The sequence below is a fragment of the Dipodomys spectabilis genome, unplaced genomic scaffold (assembly GCF_019054845.1).
Source record: "Dipodomys spectabilis isolate Male_0828 unplaced genomic scaffold, ASM1905484v1 ptg000069l, whole genome shotgun sequence".
Classification (NCBI taxonomy): Eukaryota; Metazoa; Chordata; class Mammalia; order Rodentia; family Heteromyidae; genus Dipodomys; species Dipodomys spectabilis.
The window spans coordinates 26,922,990-26,946,990 of record NW_024870746.1 but is presented as its reverse complement, the minus strand read 5'-3'; the positions used below and the strand labels follow the sequence as shown (position 1 = coordinate 26,946,990).

The 24,001-nt window shown below is 38.2% G+C and overlaps 1 protein-coding gene across 3 annotated transcripts in view; it reads left to right on the top strand.

Annotated features, from left to right (window-relative positions):
- The window catches only part of Ppp1r12b (protein phosphatase 1 regulatory subunit 12B), a 204,202-nt gene that overhangs the window by 38,440 nt on the left and 141,761 nt on the right, over window positions 1–24,001 (top strand). For all 3 annotated transcript variants that reach the window (XM_042681368.1, XM_042681367.1, XM_042681366.1), the window contains exons 2-6: window positions 8,303–8,433; window positions 16,054–16,172; window positions 19,488–19,647; window positions 21,790–21,934; window positions 23,478–23,552. In XM_042681368.1, the coding sequence (XP_042537302.1) occupies window positions 8,303–8,433; window positions 16,054–16,172; window positions 19,488–19,647; window positions 21,790–21,934; window positions 23,478–23,552 (630 nt within the window). The remainder of the gene's footprint in view (window positions 1–8,302; window positions 8,434–16,053; window positions 16,173–19,487; window positions 19,648–21,789; window positions 21,935–23,477; window positions 23,553–24,001) is intronic.

Genomic DNA, 24,001 nt, shown 5'->3' with positions numbered 1-24,001 from the left:
ATTGCTCATAGCTGGTACTCTACCACTTAAGCCACACTTCCAGTCTATAACATTTTGTTGGTTAATTGGAGATGGAATATGGAGACTTCTCTGCACTTAACACGATCATCCACGTCTCAGCCTCATGAACAGCTCTTAAGAGTATAGATATGAGCCACCAATGCCTAGTCACAAATTTTATTTTTAAAAAAACAGTAGGAACAGTACTTTTACTTTTTATTCTTTTCTTTTTTGCCAGTCTGGAGGCTTGACCCAGGGTCTGGGTGCTACCCCTGAGCCTTTTTGTGCTCAGTGCTCTACCAGTTGAGCCACAGCATCACTTCCTTTTCTGAGTATTTTATTGAAGTTATAAGAGTCTCATGGACTTTTCTGCCTGGGCTGCTTTGAACTGCGATCTTCATATGTCAGCCTCCTGAATAGCTAGGATTACAGGCATGAGCCACAGGCGCCTAGCTATTTTTATTCTGTGTGTGTGTGTGTGTGTGTGTGTGTGTGTGTGTGTGTGTGTGTGTGGTCGTGGGGCTTGAACTCTGGGCCTGGGCGCTGTCCCTCAGCTCTTCAGCTCAAGGCAAGTGCTCTACCACTTGAGCTACAGCGCCACTTCCAGTTTTATGAGTGGTTTACTGGAGATAAGAGTCTCACAAACTTTCCTGCTCAGGCTAGCTTTGAACCACTATCCTCAGATCTCAGCCTCCTGAGTAGCTAGGATTATAGGCATGAGCTTATTTTTATTCTTTAAAGAACCACCATACTGTTTGTCATAGAGTCTGTATCATTTTACATTACCCTTAGTGCAAAAGATTTTAATTTTGTCGAATCCTTACTACTGCTTTTCTTCTTTACTCCTGGCAGAGATGGGTGACAGGCTTGAGTGTCCCTTTGGACGCATCCAGCAGAGACACAAGTGTGGTGGCCATTCCCAGAGAAGTGTTCAGACTAGCTCAGAATGCCAATGGATGGTGGCATTAGAGTCAGCTAGAATGCTAAAGGCTTGGGACACTGGAGTTGTCAGATGCCCCATTTTTCCTAGATTTTCCAGTTTACTTGAATAAAGTTTTTCAAGATAATACCTCATTGTCCTCTGGATTTCATTGGTACATTGACAAAGGAGCCAAGTACATACAGTGGGGGGAAAAAGCATCTTCTTCAACAGTTGATGCTGGGAAGACTTTTTTTTACGTGTGGGAGAATGAAACTAGATCCCTATTACCCTGTATAAAAATCAGCTCCAGGATCAAAAATCTAATTGTAACATCTGAAAATTGGAAAGGTATGAGCACAGAAAATAGTTTTCTGAATAGAGCTCCAATTGTCCAGAAAAAAGGAACAAGAATGGACAAATGGGACTACATCACGTTTAAAAGTTCCTACAAAAACAAAGTAATTACCATAATCAAGAGACAACCCACAGAATGGGAGAAAAATCTTCACCAGCTATTCAATAAATAAAAGATTCATTTCCAGAATATACGAAGAGCTAAAAAATAGGTTTGGGTTGGGAGGGATGAGTGAGAATGTTGAAAGAGGTGACACTGATCAAGATACATTGTATTCACAAGCTGCTTTGTTGAGTGGCAACTCCTTTGCTCAACAACTTAACAGTAATAAAAACATAAAAAAGAGCTACAAAGGAAAATAAGAAAAAAACTAGCCCAGCTAAAATAGACAAACTGAGCAGTTTACAGCAAAAGAAATAAAAATGACTAATAGATATATTTAGAAATGTTCAACATTCTTAGCCATAAAAGAAATGTAGGTCAGAACTGCTGAGTCCATTTCACCCCAGTCAGAATGGCCATTGTTAAGCAAATACACAACAAATGCTGGTGAGGATGTAAGGAAAGAAACCTTCCTACACTGTTGGTAGGAATATAAACTAATACAACCACTGTGAAAATCATTGTAGCGGTTCCTCAAAAAACTAAAAGAAGATCTATCTGACATCCTTGTCATACTACTCCTGAGACAAGAGGAATTACAGAATTTCTTTCTTCACCAAGGCCCACTTTCCATACTAGAGTAGTTACTGTCTCACAGGTACTTAAGGTTTGTGGGATGTTGGACTTTTCCTGCAGTTATAATGGCAGTCTTGTTGCTAGGGCCATCAATTTTACCTTGTAAAATAGCTTCTCCTCCCACTCTTGGGAAGCCAGAGATGGTTTTGGAATGCCTCACTGCTGTTCTTATATTGGCTTGGTTTCTCTGTGGGTTCTTTTCCCACTTCCTACCACCTCCTTTGTGGTTTTTGGTTCTCTTGCTTGGTTTCTCACTTCAAGATCTAGTCTTTCTGTGTTGCCAGAATCTTCTCATTCATGCAGTAAAAACAGTAGAAACTTCTTATCTGTCATTTTGCCCTACCCCTTTTTCACCTTTGTTTTAACTGGATTGTTTTTGTTGTTTTAAGAGTAAAGAGTTTCCTATATATTCTGGATATTAATCTTTGTTAGATGCATGGTTTGCAAATGTTTTCTCTCATTCTAAACATGCCTTGATAGCTGGTGTACTTTCCTAATACTTTTGTCATTATAATTTGTTAATAAATCAAAGCAAACATGGATGGAAAAACCCAAATTAGTAGATGCTAGGCTGCACTAAGCTCTGATTCAAAGTAACAACTGTCCAGTTGCCTGGAGTTTGTTTTATAGGAAGGAGGGTTGTTTGCAGGCTGAAGCAGGTAGTGTTAGCATTATTCTAAGATACATAGCAAGGTCAGCTCTGAAAGCCAGCACTTGGTGGTGGTGACAGTTGTAGGCTATTCTGGGAACCAAGAGGCTTTGTTTGTAATGCCCGTGTGCACTCCCCAATTTAACTCTAGCACTCATCACCACCAGTCACTTTTGCCTTTGATAGAGTGTCCTATCAGGTACAGTAGAGAGATCACAGTACTCTTTCCCCAATTAATTGGTAAAAGCAGTATTTTCTCTTGGAGAAAACTTGTCTTTACCAGAGAAAGCTTTGACTTATCCACCTAGCAGCTTTTAGAATAGTTCTTTTGGACACATAAGCCTTATTATCATTTCTTGGGGAGCATAGAACAAATCATTTCTTTAGTATTTTCAGTAATGCAAAATAGGAAGAAATAGACTTACACCACAAATGAAGAAATTTGAGCTAAAGGCAAAGAAGAATGTTCCCATTATTGTCACCAGTAACATCAAAAGCTATTTTAGCCTACTTCCCAGGAAAAGGAGGAGGGTTTAGTATAGCTGTGAGCAGAGCACTGATGTTGGAGTCCATGGCCCTGGACAGGGTTTTATAGATGGGCAGCTTTGCTCGTGTGCCATCCTGCTGTCTTGAATGAGTCAGCAGCACAGCTGCAGGTGGTGTGGGCAGAGGACATCTAAATTTAGTCATTATTTACTTGAGAAGATTTGCAAGGACCATTCCTCTCTCATCCATGCTTCATAGTCCTTGAAGCAGAGAGGACAGGGAAGGAAAGGGAATAATCACTCTACTATATTCATTAGAGCAAATGCCTTGACTCTGTGGCTTGCTATTACTTACAAGGATGATTCTTTTCTAGATTAACCATGTCTACAGTGTTACAGCCAGGTAGCTTCTGCATTTAGGATTTCATTGTGTTCTGAACTTAGGGAATTTTCAGAAGTTATTCTTGCGAACAAGCTCTTAAATCTTGCTAGTGTTTTTCTTTAAATAAAATTACTTTTATAAGTACATGAGGCTTAATAACTATGGACTAAATCCTCTTAAAGCATGAGGTAAAATAAATCTTTCTCCTTTACATTGTTTTTGTCAAATATCTTGTCACTGTGATGAGAAAAGTAATTGATAAAATCCCTAAAACACTATCTTCTCCTTTGACTTCAATATGTTTTTTGGAATGCCCATTTTGGTTTGAGTATATTTCCAAAGTAAGTATTGAAACCTTAATTCTTCATTGTGGCAATATCAGGTGTAGAGCCAAGTGGAAAGTTTCTGGTTTCATGGAGGAAGAGCAGGAGCCCTCACAAATGGATACCATCTTTCTCCATGGGAATGGGTCTCCTCACACATCAATTGCCCTTCTACTTTTCATCGAGTTGAAGGATGAGGTCCTCACCATTGCCCAACGTTGGACTTCTTAGTCAATAGAACATGAGTCTAAATAATGCTCCCTTTAAAAATTGCTAAGGTATTCTGGTTATGACAGATAGGTTAATACATACCTGCTTTTATCTATTCACTTATAGGGTTTGTGTGTGTGGTGTTTGTGTGTGTCTGTGTTTGTCTGTTTGTCTGTGTACATGTGCACACCCTTACTAGGGATTTGAGTTCAAGGCCTTGCATTCTGTTTGGCTCTTTTGCTCAAGGCTGGCCTAGCCCTGTGCCACTTGAGCTACACTTCCACTTCCATTTGAAAGTTTTTATTGCTGGTGGTTCACGCCAGTAATCTTGGCTACTCAGAATGTTGAGCTCTGAGGATCACAGTTCAAACTAGTCCAGGAAGGAAAGTCCATAACACTCTTATCTCCAATTAATTGCCAAAAAGCTGGAAGTGGAGGTATTATTCAAGTAGCAGAGCACAAAAAAGCTCAGGGACAGTGTCCAGACCCTGAGTTCAAGCCTCAGGACTAGCGTTCTCCCCTGCTCCCTGCCCAATTTTTTCACTGAAGTAACTATGCAATGAATTGGCCAGATCTTGCCACTGGAATTACAGACCAATTTTAAGTATAATTATGAAATATTTTATGTGACAATATATTATGTAACAGAAATGCTTGTGGAAGCCAATAAGCCTAAGAAAATATTATAGAAGAAATTGATTTCTGGAGCTACTTGTTGCAAAAGTGACTTAAAAATATGGCTATGAGTCATCTGGCCTCAGAAGGTCCTATTGGAGAAATATATTACATCAAATTAAGTTAAGGTTGATATGCTTAACTAATCTCAGTAATTGTAAAAGAAAAAGAATATCAAACGGTTTGTGAAAAATTAACAATGATGCTTTGTGTAACCAGAGATAGGTAATTAGATTACACTTAAATTGAATCTTGCACCCCTTGCTTCTAGGCTGGATTGCCATGAAGTTTGTCTCTGGAGGGAGATCTCATAAGTTCTCTTGATAGATGTATACTCTGTAGGTCCTATAGTTACAATTCTCCTCCTCTTGAGTTTCAGCCTGAATTCCTTCTGTAGAATCTTTTTTTTTTTTTTGTAGTAATCTTTTACTGTTTAAACATCTGGTCATCGTCTCCTGCTGTCCTGGTTCCAGAAGCTTTCTCTGAGCTCTGACATTCGTCCATGCTTAGTGGCACCCTCCTCCCTTCACTCCCTACCCTGCCTTTCTGTCTCCACATCTCTCCCTTTTACCTTGCCAGACAAAATCCTGCCCCCAGTGAAGGACTTTCTGCATATCTAATACCCAAGGCTTGGAGAAGGGTAGCAGATTTTCCCCATGGACAGGAGAGTCTGGATAAAAAAGCAAGGTGAGCAGGGTGCTGGTGGCTCACACCTTGTAATCCTATCTACTCAGGAGTCTGAGATCTGAGGATCACATTTCAGAGCTAAACCAGGCAGGAAAGTCCACAACTCTCTTATCTCCAGTTAACCACAAGAAAACCAAAAATGGTACTATGGCTCAAAGTGGTTGAGTGCTAGCCTTGAGCAGAAAAGCTTAGGGAGAGTGCCCAAGCCCTGAGTTCATGACCAATACACACACACACACACACACACACACACACATGTATATATATGCATGGATATATATATATATATATATATTACATTTTTGCAAATCTTATTTAATGTCTTTATTCTGTCTGATGTGATATTTTGTTAAAATATATAAGAATCTGGTTGTGTATGTGTATGTGTGTGGTATCTGTTTACCCAAATTCTAGTTTTCCTTTACATGGTCAAACTTTATCATTGATAACAAATACTAGTTATTTCCCTTAAGGGGACAAGCTCACTTTGTTCATTTTTAAGACAGAATAGCCATAAGTTGTTCTTTTGAGTAAAAGGTAGCAGTTCACCTTACAATTCAATTGACTGCACAAGTGCTTCTCCCTGGAAACAGCCATCACATTGCTAATACAGCAGCTGTGCTTCATATGTAGTTCCTATTTTGTTACCCAGAATATTGAAAAACCATATTCAAGGACTTAAGAGTTAATAAAAGTAGTCATTTTCTCCACTTGCAAGTATAGTTGGTCTTCTCTTTGTATCTCTGTCTCTGTCTCTGTCTTTTGGCCATACTAGGGTCCTTGCACTTGGCTAAGAGGTGTTCTACCACTTGAGCCTCTCTGCCATTCTCTTTTTGCATCTGATATTTAAATTTTTTAAATTGTTACTATAAAGGTGATGTTCAGAGGAGTTACAGTTAAACAAGTCAGGTAATGACTACATTTCTTTTTGGACAATGTCACCCCTTCCCTCACTCTTTCCTAGTTTTTCCTTCCAATCCCTACCCATAAGTTATAAAGTTCATTTTCAACATAGTGTCTAGTGAGTACCACTGCATTTATTATTCTTGAAATAGGGTTTCACTTATGCCTGGGCTAGCCTGGACTACAATCTTCCTATTTGTACTCCCCTTTGGCCCTGGGATGACAGGTGCCTACCACCACATCCACTGGTTAAGATGGAGTCTTATGAACTTTTTTTGATGCTAGTATTAGGCTTAAACACAGTGCCTCAGATCTCTCTTAGCATTTTCACTCAAGGCTGTTGTTCTACTACTTGAAACGTACCTTTACTTCTGGCTTTTTGTTGGTTAATTGGAGATAAGAGTCTCTCAGACTTTTCTGCTCAGGCTGGCTTCAAACTAGGATCCTCAGATCTCAGTCAACCTCCTGAGTAATTAGGATTACAGGTGTGAGCCATTGATGGCCAGCCTCATGAACTTTTATAGTCTATCCTTGAACTGCTATCCTCACCCCTCCCCTCCCCTCCACAGTAGCTCAGATTATAGGCTTGAACCATCAATTTGTGCTCACAAACTTTTTCCCCCCCCTGAACTAGCCTTGAGTTGAGATCTTCCCAATTTCAGTCTCCCAAGTAACTACACTGAAGGCATGAACCACTATGCCCAGCTAGGAGTTTGGCTTTTTTTTAATTTTAATTTTAATTTTTTATTGTGAAAATACTGTACAGAGGGGTTACAATTACATGGGCAAGATAATGAGTACATTTCTTATCAAGCATTGTAGCCTCCTCCTTTGTTTCCCCTTCCCATCCCTTCCCATCCTCCCCCCCCCCCCCGCCTCCCCGCACCTAGTCCTCCCCACCTCCCACCACCCCCTTTTTTTGATGTGGTTACCTTGATCCATGCTAACATCCTACCAAATTTGCCCACCTTTAATGTAATATCACACCACAGAAAGCAAATAACTTTTTAAGATTATTGTGAACATTGTTTTTCTTGGGTTAAGGAATACTTAGCTACAATTTTAATTTTAATTAATTATTCATACTAACAAGGAGATTCATAAGTACATTTTTAAAATGTGATGGTCTCATTTGCTTCTCTGGATAATACCTTTTCAACCATGGGCCTTTTTCTCTTTATTCTGCTACAATACCATTTTGACTTTTACAGATATCATAGTTGTTATGACTGTTCCCTTTAGGCTTATAAGGCCTTTTTTCAGAATGCTTCTGTGTTCTCTCCTAATTGAAAGCATAAGATGGACAGATAAGGATTTTAAACACCCTTAACTACAAACATTCTTTCCAATGTTGTCTGAAGCTATTAAGAAAATATAATTTTTTTCCATTTGAAATGATCTCCTTACCTGTTTTACTAGAGGGTTTTTTTTTTTAGCAACCCTAGAGTTTTACACTTTACCTTCCTACTGAGGAAATTTCATGTGATTGAGCCTATGTTATTTTTCATTTAAAATTCATTAGCGAGGGTGTGGGGCTGGGGTTGGGAAAGATGGGGGAGAACAATGGAACAAGTGACGTTGACCAGAATGCATTGTGCTTATTAACTGATTTGTTTAATTGAAACCCCTTTGTACAATCACTTAAAGATAAAAAGTTAAAAAATAAAATTTATAAGCAAATTGTCATCACCTTTCTAATGTACTCTTGTTTTTATAGTATAATGATTAAATAGCTTATCTATTTATAGCACATTAGATATGACTTTCATAATTAATCCTATTGATATTTTAGTACTAAAAATAATGGTTCTGTAGTACATCTGAGTTTAGAGTCATCCTATGGACATTAGTATGAAAGAAAAAACAATGTATCATTAGAACTGCTGGGTATTGTCAATGTCTAGAGCAGTGTCTGTCACATAGTAGCGTTCAGTACATCTCTGTTGAATGAATAAATGGATTTTTCTTTTCAGGCTTGTATTGATGAAAATTTGGACATGGTGAGGTTTCTGGTGGAAAACAGAGCCAATGTAAACCAGCAAGACAATGAGGGTTGGACACCCCTTCATGCAGCTGCTTCCTGTGGCTATCTCAATATAGCAGAGTAAGTGACCTTCTGTATGGATTTGATAGGAATCACCTTCATTTCTCCTCTGCTTGTAAGAACTTGAATTTCATAAGTAGTTATAATTTCTATTACAAATTACAAAAGCAGGAAATTGTTTTTAAGGGATAACTGATACCATGTTTTATAGAGCTACCAAATCAATCATTATTTTGGTTGAAACTTGTTGTTTACTTCTGTTTTCATATAATTTATATTTGCTGGGATAGATGGATCACCAGACTGCTGCTGCACTATCTGGGTTACTTCTGAATAGCTATGACAACATACATAAGTAGGCAGCCAAGAGATTTTTTTTTTCTGGTCTTCTTTGTAAACCTGTTTTTTCAAAAATCAGTGCTTAGTACATCTGAGACCAAAGTAAGGTTGGGATTGGCATATGTTGAATGAGCCTGATTAATAGATATATTAATAGCTTCTAACCTCTATGGCAGTAGATTACCTTCCTTTGAGCAGAAGAATCATGATCACATAGTCTGAGACATAAAAGGTACTATATCAATGTCTGAATGAACAGGGAGGGTGCTTTTAAAGAGGAAAAAGACTTTGGCAGTTGTACTATTTTTAGAATAAAGCAGGGCATATTTAGATTGACAAGGTAAATTTCCTAAATGAAATGATATTCTATTGTTCTTTGAAAATCAGAGTGGTTGTTTTAAGCCCTTTTCAATAATATGATTAGAGGGCTATAATGTTTCTCTGTTCAGCAAAAAGCAGGCAGATTTATGTTAGTGGCCATGTAGAGGTCTCAGAATTTGATTTGCCAAGGTTTCCTGAAGCAGAGCCTACATTGCTGGGTTTGCTCTTCTGGGCCAATGATGCTATGCTCATCAGGAAAACTTAAACATAGGGAGTGTCAGAGTCTATAAAACATTAGACATCAGTACTAGTGTTTGACTGGCTGCTGGTTTAAGAGAAAGTATATCATTATATTGATTCCAAAGCCAAGATAATTGAATTGTGCGGTTTCTTTTCATTCCTGTCTATGATTAAATTAGCAAGTCAATCACCTGTTCATTTCCTAGGCTGCCCCCTTTCAGAGTATCATAGGAAAGGCTCTGGTTCTTATAGCCTTACTAATTGCCAATGCTTTAATGCCCAAGAGTTAATTAAGGTAATTTCTTTGACCACTTTAATTGTACTTAAGATATTTATCAGAGAAGTTTAGGACATGTTAACTCCTCATTATTGGTCTTTGTCTACTTGTTCAGGTGGCACATATGTGATATTTGGGCTATAAGTTATTGACTTTTTTTCTCCAAATGTTTTACTTTTTTGTTCTACTTCTCTAAGGAGAACTCACACTTAGAGTGAGGATACATTTGTGTTATTATCCTTTCGTGAAGCCAAGTATAGAGAATTATTGTAATGCTTTTTTAAATTTTTTTTGTTTTTGTTTTTGGTCCAGTTGTGGGGCCTGAACTCTGGGCCTGGGCGCTGTCCCTCAGCTCTTCAGCTCAAGGCTAGCGCTCTACCACTTGAGCCACAGCACCACTTCTGGCTTTTTTCTTTTTGCTTATGTGGTGCTGAGGAATCGAACCCAGGGCCTCATGCATGCAAGGCAAGCGCTCTACCAATGAGCCACCTTCCCAGCCCATAATGCTTTTTTTTAAAACTGAGGTTTCTTCTAAAAATAAGTTAAAAATTCAGCAATCTTCTGCTCATCCAAATGTTACCTGAAATTAATTCTACTAGTTACTGTTTCCTCATATCAATTATTAGAAATTGTATTAACTGTGAATGAGGTGATCTAGACCAGAATCCATTGCAGAAGTGGCATGGTGGTAGGATAGCTTGTTTCATTTTATCTTTTATTATGTATAATATTATTATTATAGAAGTTTTTATTTTACCGTCATTATTTATTTAGAATATGGAGCATTCCTTTTTATACAAAGGAAAATAACATGATTTTTTAAAACAATATTCAGTTTGCCTTAGGAACGGTGAAGAATGTTTTAAATAAAATCAGCTCTTGGTGATCTTACTATTTTCCTTTGTATCTCTGTTTTGCTTTGTTTTGGGGACAGGACCTTGTTGTTTAGCCTAGGCAGGCCTTAAACACTGGATCCTACTGCCCTAGCCTCCTGAGTGCTAGTATTACAAATCTATACTACCTTGTCTGGCTTCAATTTTGTGTCTTAAAGACCTTATACTTGTCCTCATTCCTTCCCCCCATCCCCCTCCCTACTCCCAGCCTGATACTTGCCAGGCTGGTGTTCTACCTCTTGAACCAGCTTTCTGCTGGTTATTTTGGATATAAAGTCTCAGAGGCCTTTTAATTTTTTATTTTTTTGGCCAAGGTTGGCTTTGAACCCAGATTCTATGTATCTCAGCCTCCTGGGTAGCTAGGATTACAATCATAAGCCATAATATACTGTTATTTTTAAGCCCATTAGGAAATCTAACTTTCAGAGGAGTTAAAATGAATAAAAGATACATTGATTTTTCAGAAAGAATCCGTGTGCTTTCTATTTCATGTTCCATGAAGATCTTTTTAATCTCATATTTGTACTTAATATGGTACATCAAATACAGAGAGGCTTAGAAGTTATTTTTCCTCATTGTAATTTGAGTGTAGGCTTAACAATAATTATCTGGGATGATCCTACATTTTTATTATAGTGTTTAACTTAGCAGTAGCAGCTTAACCTATAGCTAATTTGTCTTTATAGTTTATTCCAAGGCCAGTTTATTCTGCATTTTTAACACATTTCCTTTCCTTTATTTCTCCCTTAAAATAGTGACAAAAAGAGCATTCATCAGCTATCAGTAAGGATAGGAAGGCTTTATTTTGAAGGGCATGTATTTTGAGCTAATGGCTTTTTCTGAGCTTTTGGGCAGCTATAAGGCTTCTTTTATCTACTTCTTCATGGGCTGACATTTATTCTTGCCAAATAAAAGTGTAAAATTAAGCCAGCACCAGTGCTTCATGCCTGTAATAACAGCTACTCAGAAGGCTGAGATCTGAGGATCATGTTTCAAAGCCAGTCTGGGCAGGAAAGTCTGGGCAGACTCTCATTTAAAATTAACCACAAAAAGCCAGAAGTGGATCTGTGGCTCAAATGGTAGAGCAATAGCATTGAACAGAAAAGCTAAAGGGCAGAGTTCAAGCCCCAGGACCAGCAAAAAAAAATAAATAAATAAAGTATAAAACTAAAGAGATGCTTTTTCCCTTGTAAAGACAAAATATGAAACACATATGCGTGCGAAGAAATTTAAATAAATATTTTTTTTTCAAACTGGAGAAAATAAAAAAAGGTAGACCCAGATTACATTCTTGAAAGTCTCTTTGATTATAGACTAAAGGACACATCAGGAAAAGGGGAAGCAGGGTCATTTGTACCCAATCCTATAAAGGGATGGATAGATGATAGAGCAAAGCTAGTCAAGATGTTTCATTTAATTGAAAAGTAACTTATGGTATGACAACAGAAAAGAGAAAATGTCAGATACCGTGGTGATGATAATAGTGAATAAGACATGATTGTCCTCAAGTAGCTTTCAGGGATAGTCTAGGTGTATTAAGGTACAGTTATGTCACTTAGAGGTTCAGAATTATTGTTTGGTGGGGGTAGGAGGGTGACATTAAAGGAAGGAGAGAAATTTCAGTTGGGGAGAACAGGCACAGGTTCTTGATGGCAAAAGCATTTTAAATCAATCTTGAAAGATATGAAAGGGAAAAGAAAAGAGTCTTCCAGAAGGAGGACACATGGTTTCCTAAAAAGGAGAGCTGAGAAAGAAGAGGATATGTTTGGAAATAGTAAGTGAGAGTATACAATACTCTCACTATTTAGTGAGAGTATAAAATTCAATCCAACATTTATTGTGTGTTTACTATGTATACTATTTGTGTTTTGATTTATTTCAGGGTATGGGAGGTACAGTGAATGTTCCTTTGGCCTGAGGCAAAAATAAAAACAGAGGAAGGAACTATTGACTATGGAGCAAGTAGAGGTGTATTTGATGGGCAAAATGATGGTACTGAACAAAGTTAAGATAGAGGAAATTTTCTTTGGAATTTTAAATGTCCTATCTTCTTAAGGCTATGAGGGAAGGAAGAATACAGTTGAAAATCAGAGGAATTATGCATATCTTTGAACTTTATGTGGAATCCACCTATGTATTAATATTTATTAAAGCTCTAATATACCAAGCACTGGCCACTGGCAAAGAAAAATTATGGTTTTCATCTAATTTTAATTGATATTTTCTTCTCTGACAGCTCTTTGAATGCAGTTGCCTTATGTTAATTTTTCATTATCTCCTACAGTATCTAAAATGTGGTTCTTTGGACATAGTAGTAAGCAAGTAAATGTTTATTGAATTGTTAAATGGTGTATATTGCATTCTGGAGTGGACTGAAGTGAATTTGTGAAGTTTCTCTTTGAACTCAGAACATCATGACTACAAGGCTGGCTTGATACTGCTGAGGCCCACTTTCAGCACTGTTTTTCATTGGTTATTTTAGGATAGGGTCTGGCTTCCCAACTGTGCCTAAGTTGCAACTGCCTACTTTTAAGTGTCCTGTTGTTGCTGGGATCACCACTGTGCATTACCACATCCACCATGAAGATGGAGTCTTGGGCTTTTCCTTCCCAGGCTGGCCAGTATCTATTGCAATCCTCTCAATCAGCCTCCCACATAATTTGGGATGATAGGCATATGGGGGTTGAAAATGAGTCTGACAAGCTTTTTCTACCTGCACCCTTGTAATGCAATCCTCCTGTTCTCAGCTTCCCAAGTAGCTAGGATTATAGGCTTCAGCTACTTGGATTTAGCTTAATTTAAATGGCTATTGCTTTTCTTTAAATATATCTGAATATTTAATAGAGTTTCTAGCATTATTGGGAATCTCATTGATTCAGAAATAGCTTGACCTAGAGAAACTAGAATTGAATTCAAAAGACTGGGTCCATAGATTCTGCTAAATGTCAGCTGTCTAATTTTGAGAAAAGGACTTACTATGTATGACTGTCAATTTCTTAGAGCAGGAGAGTAATTGTACTTACATTGCCTACTTCATAATATTGCCATTTTTTATTAAAAGAACTTTGAAAAGAAGAAAAAATAATGTATTTAGATTAGTACCTCTTTCTTTTTCAGAAGTGAGTATTCTTTGTGGATTTAAAATCCATCTATCTAGTATTTTAATTTTTCTTCTCAGTAATTTAGTTTCCTTTAAAGATGAGCTATTGCACAGTTTTCTGGAGGTGGTGTTTAGTTTTAGTGTACAACTTTATTCCATTTTCTCACCTAAAACACTAACGACATTAGAAAAGCTTTCTTTCTCTCTCTTTCTCTTTCCTTCTTTCTTTCCTTCCTTCCTTCCCTCTCTTTCCATCTTTCTCTTTCTTTCTCTCTTTACTTCCTCCCTCCCTCCCTCCCTCCCTCCCTCCCTCCCTCCCTCCCTCCCTCCCTTCCTTCCTTCCTTCCTTCCTTCCTTCCTTCCTTCTGTTGTGGGGCTTGAACTCTGCACCTGCTCACTATATCCCTCAGCTCTTCAACTCAAGGCGAGTGCTCTGCCACTTGAGCCACAGTGCCACTTCCAGTTTTCTGAGTGATTTATTAGAGATAAGAGTCTCACGCGGGGCTGGGAAGATGGCTCAGTGGTAGAGCGCTTGCCTTGCATGCATGAGGCCCTGGGTTCGATTCCTCAGCGCCATATAAACAAAAATAAAAAAAAAGCCAGAAGTGGCGCTGTGGCTCAAGTGGTAGAGCGCTAGCCTTGAGCTGAAGAGCTAAGGGACAGCGCCCAGGCCCAGAGTTCAGGCCCCATGAATGGACCCAAAAAAAAAAAAAAAAAAAAGAGTCTCACGGACTTTCCTTGCCCAGGGTGGCTTTGAACTGCAATCTTCAGATCTCAGCCTCCTGAGTTGCTAGGATTACAGTCATGAGCCACTAATGCCCGACTGGAAAAGTTTTCTTGAGAATGATCTATTTAATTAGCATCTAGAGGCTGCTTTTCAGTCCTAATATTGCAAGTACAGAATGGAAACCTTATTTGGAGTGGATTGTGTGTGTGTGCATGCATGTGTATGCGCATACAAGTACATATGTGTGCAGGCACATACCAGTCTTGAACTGAAGGCTTGAGTGTTGCTCTGCCTTCCACCACTTGAGCTACTGTTACACTTCTATCTTCTTTTTTTTTTTTGGTGGTTAATTGGAGATTAGAGTCTCACAGACTTTCCTGCCTGGGCTGGCTTTGAACTGTGATCCTCTGATCTCAGTCTTCTGAGTAGCTAGGATTATAGGCATGAGCTATTGGCACCTGGCTGATAGTGAGTAATTTTTTAAAATGCTGCATGCCTTCTCTTACGGTATTTAAAAAGTCACTTGCTATCCACTAGAAGTGAGAAGCAGGTAGGATTATGAGTATAAAAGAAATCCTAGGAAAATGGAAGGAACTGGAAGTCATTATGTCAAGTGAAATAAGGCAGACTGAGAAAGATAAAAATCTAATATTCTCCTCATTGGCAGAATCTGGATCTTAAAGAATGACAGGCATATAAGATAAGGATAGCAATGTGAGGAAGAGGCAAGGGTAAAGACAGGTGAATATGATCAAATAAGTACATATGTACTTCATACACATGTATGAAAATGGAATAATGAAGCCAGCTAAAAGTTTTTAAAAAGCTGAGTATGATATCTCAAGCCTGTAATCCTAGCTACTTGGGAGATTGAGATTAGGGGTTCAAGGTTGGACTAGCCCAAGCAATATAAAAAAAAAAAAGGTGGGAGGAGACTCCATTTTGACCAATGATAAGCATGGTGGTGATGAATCTGTCATTCCAGCAATTTTGGGGAAGCACCAAGAGAAGGATACAATCCAGGCAGACCCTGGCATAAGGCAAGAGAGTCCCTACCTCAAAAAGTAACCAAGGCAAAGCTGGGTGCTGGTACTCATGCTTTAATCCTACTTACTCAGGAGGCTGAGATCTGAGGATTGCAGTTTGAAGCCAGCCCAGGTAGGAAATCCTGAGAGTCTTATTTCCAATTAATTACACACACACATACACACAAGTGTGGAAGTGGACCTGTGGCCTAAGTGGTAGAGCTTCTAGCCTTGAGCAAAAAAGCTCAGAGACAGCACCTAAGCCCTGAATTTAAACCTTAGGACTGGCACCAAAAATACTAAATAATAATTATAAAAAGTGACCAAATGCACATCATTGGTGGATCAAGTGGTCAAATGTCTGCCTAGTAAGCATGAGGTCCTGAGTTCAAACTTCAGTTCTGCCTCTCCCTGAAAAATTGTTGAAAAAGGCAAGGGTTGGAGAATGAGAAAGTATAGTAAAGGATGGATTATATGCATGTGTGGAAATATCACAATGAAACCTATTTTGCAATATATTCTAATAAAAATAAAGGTAAATAAATAAAAGCTATCCTGGTATTGACATTGCTTTTGTCAGGAAGTGGAGAAACCTGGAGTCCCAGCTAAGATTTAGAAAATAATAATAAAGCACTTTTTCTGGGACCATATATAAACCCCTAAAACATGCTTTGATGTGCATTGAACTCCTAATACATGAGGGAAAAACTGATATTAGACTGACAAAGATAATATTGATTCTGGATCTTGTTGTACAGGTATTTCATTAACCATGGAGCCAGTGTGGGAATTGTAAATAGTGAAGGTGAAGTCCCCTCTGACCTTGCAGAAGAGCCAGCCATGAAAGATCTTCTTCTGGAACAAGTGAAGAAGCAAGGTAACGGAAGGAATTGGGCTGTTAAGGAGAGGCTCTTTCACTGTCCCTTACGGAATATAATCTGTTTGTTTTATAGAGCTTTTGATGATCATGTGACAGGAGAGGATTAGTTCTGCAGAGCATTAGTCCTAATAACTCACATAAGAAGAGGCCAAATGCCAGAGAATGTGCAGTCATTCCTTGTTTTTACTGTCTGAGGTTGTTTACCCATCATATAGTTAGGAGGAGTGCAAACACTCCTTATTGTGTGTGAACATTACATTAGATCTGCTGCACACTGTAGAAATCTAAAGAAAGGATGGGATGTAGAGGGCCAACTTCATTTTTTTTTGACTTTGCATCTTTTTTTCTTGATGCAAAGAGAACTAAAGGTGGTACAGAAAGAAATTTATTGCAACATCTGAAGTGACCTTTATCCATACCATCCATGAAAATTATTTTGTAGTTTATTAAGATGAGGGATCTGACTTAGAAGAATACACTTTTAAATGCTTATTTTTTATTTTATGGTTTTAGATGAATTAATAGTGTAAAGCCGAATTTGTAAATCCTTACCCAAAAGACCACCAGAGTCTTTATTGCAAGCTCAAGCTTGGTCCCCCCGTGCACATGGCAGCAGCCTATGACTTTGAGAGGCCCCGAGCCTAGGGTTACAGCACTTTTTATACACTTTTTTAGGGAATGCCAAGGGCTTTGCGTACATCGTAACTTCTTGTAACAAATCACTACAAACCGTGGGAAAATCATAAAACAACTCTATAGTATGATTGGCGTACTGCAAAGCGGGAAAGGACCAGAAACAAGTTGGTTAGATCAAGGGGGCTGACATACTTTAAACTGGTTGGCTTGTACCACAGGGGAGTCTCAAGAGGATAGGTGCTAAACTGCAGGGTGTCTGGTTTAAATAATGGTCACCAAACCCTACGAGGGGCTGTTCTGGAGTTTCAGATATCATAATTCTAGGCATTGGGGCTGAAGTGGGTCAAGGGTTAAGTTGCAGAACTGAGATGGGGGTCTTAAGTAAAATGGAGTTGCTTAGGTTCCTCAATAGGATTAATTAATTAATAGGATGGAATTTTTTCCAACTGGAGAAACTTTTTCTTATTGTCCTTTTCATTAAAAAATTTAAATAACTGTAGTTATTTAGACTGTAGTGAACCGGAATATTGCCAGAATCATTACAAAACTCTAGACATGATTTCCAAGCTGGTGTTTTGCTACTCAGTCTTATTCACAATATGTAGTTTGTCCCAAAAGATTTAGCTCCAATGATCTTTGTTGATATAATCTTTTAGGTCAGGCTAAATCTATGCCCATTTGTTTATATATTATTCAGAGTTGTTGGTGTGGGTGTTATCTGGCTGCAACATCTGCTACCCACCAATTGCCATGGTTGATTTGGTTGATCTGGTTGGTTAGGTTAGTGTCCCAACCCAGGCTGTGAGTTCAGCTGAAAGTGACCTTCCCTGATAGAGGAGAATCAGTTTTCAGTTAAGGGTATGATAGTAGCTATGCTTCTGTACTACAACCTCCAGATAAGCTTTTAAAGTCCAAAGCTACATTTGTTCTATCACAACAGACTCAGGCAATTTTGATAAACCAATAACCAGCAAACCTGGAAATACCTAATATCTGACCCTTTATAGAAGGCCTTAATAGAAGATGCTCTTGACAGACAGCTGCTGTTTCTACTGCCTCATATGAGTGTGAGTCACTGGTGTCTAGCTGCAAATAACTATCTTAAAACAAAATTCTTAAGAATTTTTTTTTTTTTTTTTTGGTCCAGTCGTGGGGCCTGAACTCTGGGCCTGGGCAGTGTCCCTCAGCTCTTCAGCTCAAGGCTAGCGCTCTACCACTTGAGCCACAGTGCCACTTCTGGCTTTTTTTCTTTTTGCTTATGTGGTGCTGAGGAATCGAACCCAGGGCCTCAGGCATGCAAGGCAAGCACTCTACCACTGAGCCACCTTCCCAGCCCTCTTAAGAATTTTTTGGTTTGAAATTGTACCTTTTCTGCTCAGATAGACACTCTCCTATGGACGTGCTCTATTGGAGTAGCATTTTATATGTACATTTACCTCCACTGTGCTATTAACTCTCCTTCGTGTATGGAGGGCTGTTATGTTCTAAATAGGTTTCCTTTTTACCCCATCCACCTCCCTGAATCATACAAATAAAACAGGTAATTCATTGATTTTTACTGAAGCTGATAGGGAGATAGATAAAGACCACTAGTGAGTGTAAACTCTGAGTGGATGTTTTGGTATCTGGGACCTACTTTATGCAATAAAGAATATAATGTGGTGAACCCCTCTTCACTGCATTATATATTAGAGTTGTTGGCTTAAGAGAATAATTCTTTTTTTTTTTGGGTCGGTCGTGGAGCTTGAACTCTGGGCCTGGGCGCTGTCCCTCAGCTCTTCAGCTCAAGGCGAGCACTCTACCACTTGAGCTATAGCGCCACTTCCGGTTTTCTGGTGGTTTATTGGAGATAGGAGTCTCACTGTCTCTTCTGCCCGGGCTGGCTTTGAACTGCAATCCTCAGATCTCAGCCTCCTGAGTAGCTAGGATTACAGGCGTGAGCCACCAGCGCCCGGCGAGAATAATTCTTTTGAGTTTCTCCATAATGCTTTTTAAAAGAAATAAACTGTATTGCCTTGAAAGCAGACTTTTTTTTAACTATAGATCACCCATTCATCTCTAGATTATTGTAGATAGCTTCAGGAAACAAGCTTTAGGGATAGTTCATTGTTGTTAAGTGTGTCATACTTGAAAGCAAGATTTTTTTATACCAGTGTTACGGTGTAGAGAACAATAAAGAAAAGCAGACAGGATCAAAATATCAGAGTTTTAATGCAGCTCTGACACTAATGTGTTTTGGAGCCTTAAGACAAAGCACTTAATTTTTCTGTATTTCTTTTCTTTTCTGATAAGTGGGTATAATAGTAACCATTATATTTACCTCAGAAGATTGTTGGAATATCTGAAAGTACCTTGAAGTTTATGGCTTTGTACAAATATTATAAGGTACACATAATGAATCCTCTGATTTCTATGTTTTATTGAAAATAATGAACAAAACATAGTTAGTATGTTCCCTTAATGGGTCAGCATTCCATAATATTGAGCCTGGTGATTTAAACCCTGTATACATATTAGACAACTAGTATGTTTACAAATTTCTTTGCTTTTCTAAATGGATGAATATGCAATTTGATGACAGTGAACTAACCTTTGTGGTAAAAGTTATGATATTTAAAATACCCTGTTAGACTTAGTGGAGGTTTAGTAATGATGTCTGCTATCTGGCTTCTGTAGGAGTTGATCTAGAGCAATCAAGGAAGGAAGAAGAGCAACAGATGTTGCAGGATGCCCGCCAGTGGCTCAACAGCGGGAAAATAGAGGATGTGAAGCAGGCTCGCTCAGGGGCCACAGCTCTGCATGTGGCTGCTGCCAAAGGCTACTCTGAAGTCCTCAGGTATGACCATTTACATAAAATAAGAATTTTGTTTACCAGGAAAAGATGAGTTGGAAGTAGAGGTGAATTAAATTTTCAATGATTATGCAGATTTTCCTCACATTTTTGCTAGTGTTTCCTCATGGATGATCTCCCCTACTTCTTACCATCCCTCTAGCTTCTTTCTGACATGTATGATATGAAACAGAGGTGAGGTACACTTGCCTAGGAAGGGACTTTCTAAGACATTTTCTAACTATGAATTTGTCATCAATGTTCTGTAGTCTCCTCTTATGGCCTGTCATACAGGACAGATCTGTGATCATCTTGATCCTTTTTAATTTTGGAAATTATAGTTTTATAATCTCCAGTTATACATTCAACAAATGAGTTATTCAACAAATAAATTTATAAAGTACAGTACATCTTGAATGATGTCATTCTTTCATCATTCTCCCCCATTCCTTCCAACCCGATCCATCCCCTCAATTTTCTTAGTTTTATGGCATATGCATTGAATATTATAACTGTACACCCCCTTCCTTTCTTCATTCGTCTGCGCCCCCCCTCCCCCACCTTCATCCCACACCTTTCAAGTATCAGTTTCTTGGTACTGATTTTGTTTGACTGTGAGTTTACTTTTCTAAGGAATTACACCTTTTGAATTCTTCCCTGCAAATATCATACTTTGATTAATACATTTGTGAACACTTGCATACAATTCCATGTATGTTTACTTGTATATTTATAAATTGGTTCTAGCTTCTACATATGAGAGAAAATATGTGTTCTTTGTCTTTCTTGGCCTAATTTAGTTCACTTAAGATTATTTTTCTAGGTCCATCCATTTCTTTGCAAATGGTGTAATATTATTTTTCCTAATGGATGAATAAAATTCCATTATGTATATATACCACATTTTCTTGATCCACTTGTCCATTGAGGAATATCTGGGCTGTTTCCATACATTGGCTATGGTGAATAGTGCAGCAGTACACATGGTTGTAGAAGTGGCTTTATTGTATCCTGATTTGTAATCTTTTATATAAATGCCTAATAGTGATAATTTTGGTCCTTTTTGATTTTTTTTTGGACTCATTGGATCAAATATATTGATCTTGAGTGTGCAATGTCTAGCTAGAGCAGGACAGTCAAAGTTACATGAGAGATGTGGATTCTTTGCCTGTTCCATTTTTACTTACACATATGAATGCTTTATATACCTCTTAAGAGTGCTTAATATTGACAGGCTTCCCCCAATACAGGGTTTGCTAATGGTGTTATATGTACTGGACTCCTTAGTGCTATATAGTCAACCCAATAATGGCTTTCTAGTAAGTGTGAGGATTTCTAGTATATTGGTATTCAGCTTCTGCCTAGCTGTGACATTTATCCTCTGCTCAGTTCTTGAAAGATGTCTTTGGGCCCATGGTAATGGGCCCCAACCAGTGAAGTGCAGTGTGGGGCTTCCAGAGTTGTATCTTTCCTTTTGCATAACATGGATACAAGTTCACTTATAGCTTTATAGTTAGCAAGAATACTTTACAGAGGAGGGAGTTGGGGGTGGGATAGTGGGAGAAAAACAAGGGAGAGGATAACAATGTTCAACAAGGAATGTACTCATTACCTTACTTATGTAGCTGTACCCTCTGTGTACATCACCTTTACAACAAAATAAAATAAAATTTAAAGAAAAGAATACCTTGAAGATACTTTACAAAGTTGAAAGTATGAGGTTCTACAATAAATATTTAATGTTCCAGAAAGACCCACATGAAAGCTAGCGGATAAAGTGCTCTAAAGAAATTCAAACACTTGTTTATATGTGAATTCTTCCCTGCATTGGAAAATGGAAATCATGTCCTGTAATAGAGTAATGTGATTTGGCTAATTGAATTAGACTTCGGTTAATCTCAGGTATATACCTGTTCATACACATTCTTTGTATGGTGTAGCATGTGACCTTTTGGTGAAGATTGGTATAGATAACTTACTTTTGGTGCTGAAAGTAGTGTGAAACCAGAGCTATGCCTTAGAAGGCTGGTACCTGTAACCTTTGTGAGTCACAACCCATATGTGAAATAACAATTGGATAATAGCATATTTGACAGGAAACTATGAAATCAAGGCACTAAATGTATTCTTTGGGGGTTTTCTTCTCAGACTTTTAATTCAGGCTGGGTATGAACTCAATGTTCAGGATCATGATGGCTGGACTCCTCTCCATGCTGCTGCACACTGGGGAGTGAAGGAAGCCTGCTCCATCCTGGCAGAAGCACTCTGCAACATGGATATCCGGAACAAACTGGTTAGTATGCCTGAGCCTGTAAGAGGACAATGAGATAGGTGACTGCTCCAGGAAAATACCCATCTCTGGTAGCGGTGGTGTTGCCTTCCACCTCCCTGCCTCTACCCCTGTTATCAACACAGAGGTATGTTTGCTAGGAAGGTTCATTACTTAGTCAACTGATTCTATTTATGTTGAAGTCCTTAAAGCAAACAGGAAATAAAAAGATTGTACTTGGTAAAAAATGAGAGGCCTAGCTGGTGAACCAGTGCTTCACACCTATCTATAATCCTAGCAACTCAGGAGGCTGAGATTTGGGAATTGCCGTTCAAAACCAGCTCAGGCAGGACAGTCTCCATGAGACTCTTATCTCCAATTAACCACCAGAAAGTTGGAAGTGGAGTTGTGGCTCAAGTGGTAGAGCACTACCCTTGATCAAAAAAGTTGAGGCTCTGTGTTCAAGTCCCAGGACCAGTATGTATGTGCCCATGTGCATGTGTGTGCACACACACACATGAGAGAGGAGGGGGCCTAAAGTTACTATCTATAATGAGATATGAAAATGTTTACTCCTTTTTGATTCAAAGTTTTTTTTTGATATATGAGCCCTATTCATATTAAGTCGTTTAGAAATGTTCTAACAACAAACATACTTCAGTTGGCTGAAAACAGTATTATTCAGCCTCACATCAAGCAACTTAGAAGCTCTGGATGCTTATCCCCTGATAAATCTCTTGATTTCCTAGGAATCTGGACACATGTCTTTTAATTAGTGGAGGTTGTCTGCCTCACATCGCTCCTGAACCTAGCTCTTGTTCTCAGACTATGGGCTAGGGCCTTAATTGTGCTGATATTCCTTAAAACAAATACCTCCCTACTGTCCTTCTCAGATGATTCTTGTTAACTAATGTTTAATGCACATGTACCCTACACCTTTCTCTGAGGTTTTAAAGAAGATTTTAAAATAAGTACAAGTAGGAATTACTCTTATTTGCCAAGAGGTAGTATACATTAGGAATGGCATGATTTCCTTGCTTCTGTTTTCCAAAATATAAAACTCTACATTTAAAGGATTGTTTCTTGTAATATATTCTCTGTGATAGATGAAAGCATCCTAATGGAGGGTAAACTAACAGAGAAGCAGATATAGGTTGAGCATCCCTAATGTGAAAATCTGAATCTTAAGTGTTCCAATATCTGAAACTTTTTAAGCACTGACATGATGTCCCAGGCAGAAAATTCTAAACCAGGATAGCACAAAATTATTTGAAATATTGTAATTGTTGAAATCTTGTACAAAAATAATCTTTGTCTATGTGAATGAGGTCTATATGAAACATAAGTGTATTTTGCATTTACCCTTGGAGTCTATCCTTCAAATATCTTACGTATACGCAAATACTCAAACATTAGAAAATTCTGAAAAGAGTTTAGGTTGTAAGTATTTCAGATAAGAGATAGCTTGTATCATTTGAATCAAAGGCAGAATGTTAATATTGAATAATTCCAGATAAAGTCACATGACTGCTACTTCTGTTTTCTATCTGTCCCTTTTCTCTTCCAGGGCCAGACACCATTTGATGTGGCTGATGAGGGTCTTGTGGAGCACTTGGAGATGCTCCAGAAGAAGCAGAATGTGGTGAGTCTCGAGTGGATGCTTTTAAAGCTTTTCTAACAGTTTTTTTTTTGTTCACACTGAGTACCTCAATTACTTGCTTTAGTTAGGATTTCAACAGTTAGAAGACTGTATTCCAAAAAACATTATTGAAGTTTGCTCATTGTAAGATAGCCTTCAATCAGCTAAAAGTTAAAAATAACAAGAGAAACCTAGTAATTACCCTCATGTTCTAGAAAAGGAGCATGCTCAAATCAGTGTTTTTTCCCCAATAAGGAATATCAGAGTAGAGTACATCTAATAGAATTTTTTTTCTTACTGACTAAATGATGTTTTTATTTGAGGTACATTGGTTACAAAGAAAAACAATTTTTTCTAAAACTGTCACCTGGTATTGGGCAGTAGTGGGTCAGTGATTCATATTTATTTCAGGTTTATGAAACATACAGAATTCAGCCTTCTTTATTCTTTTA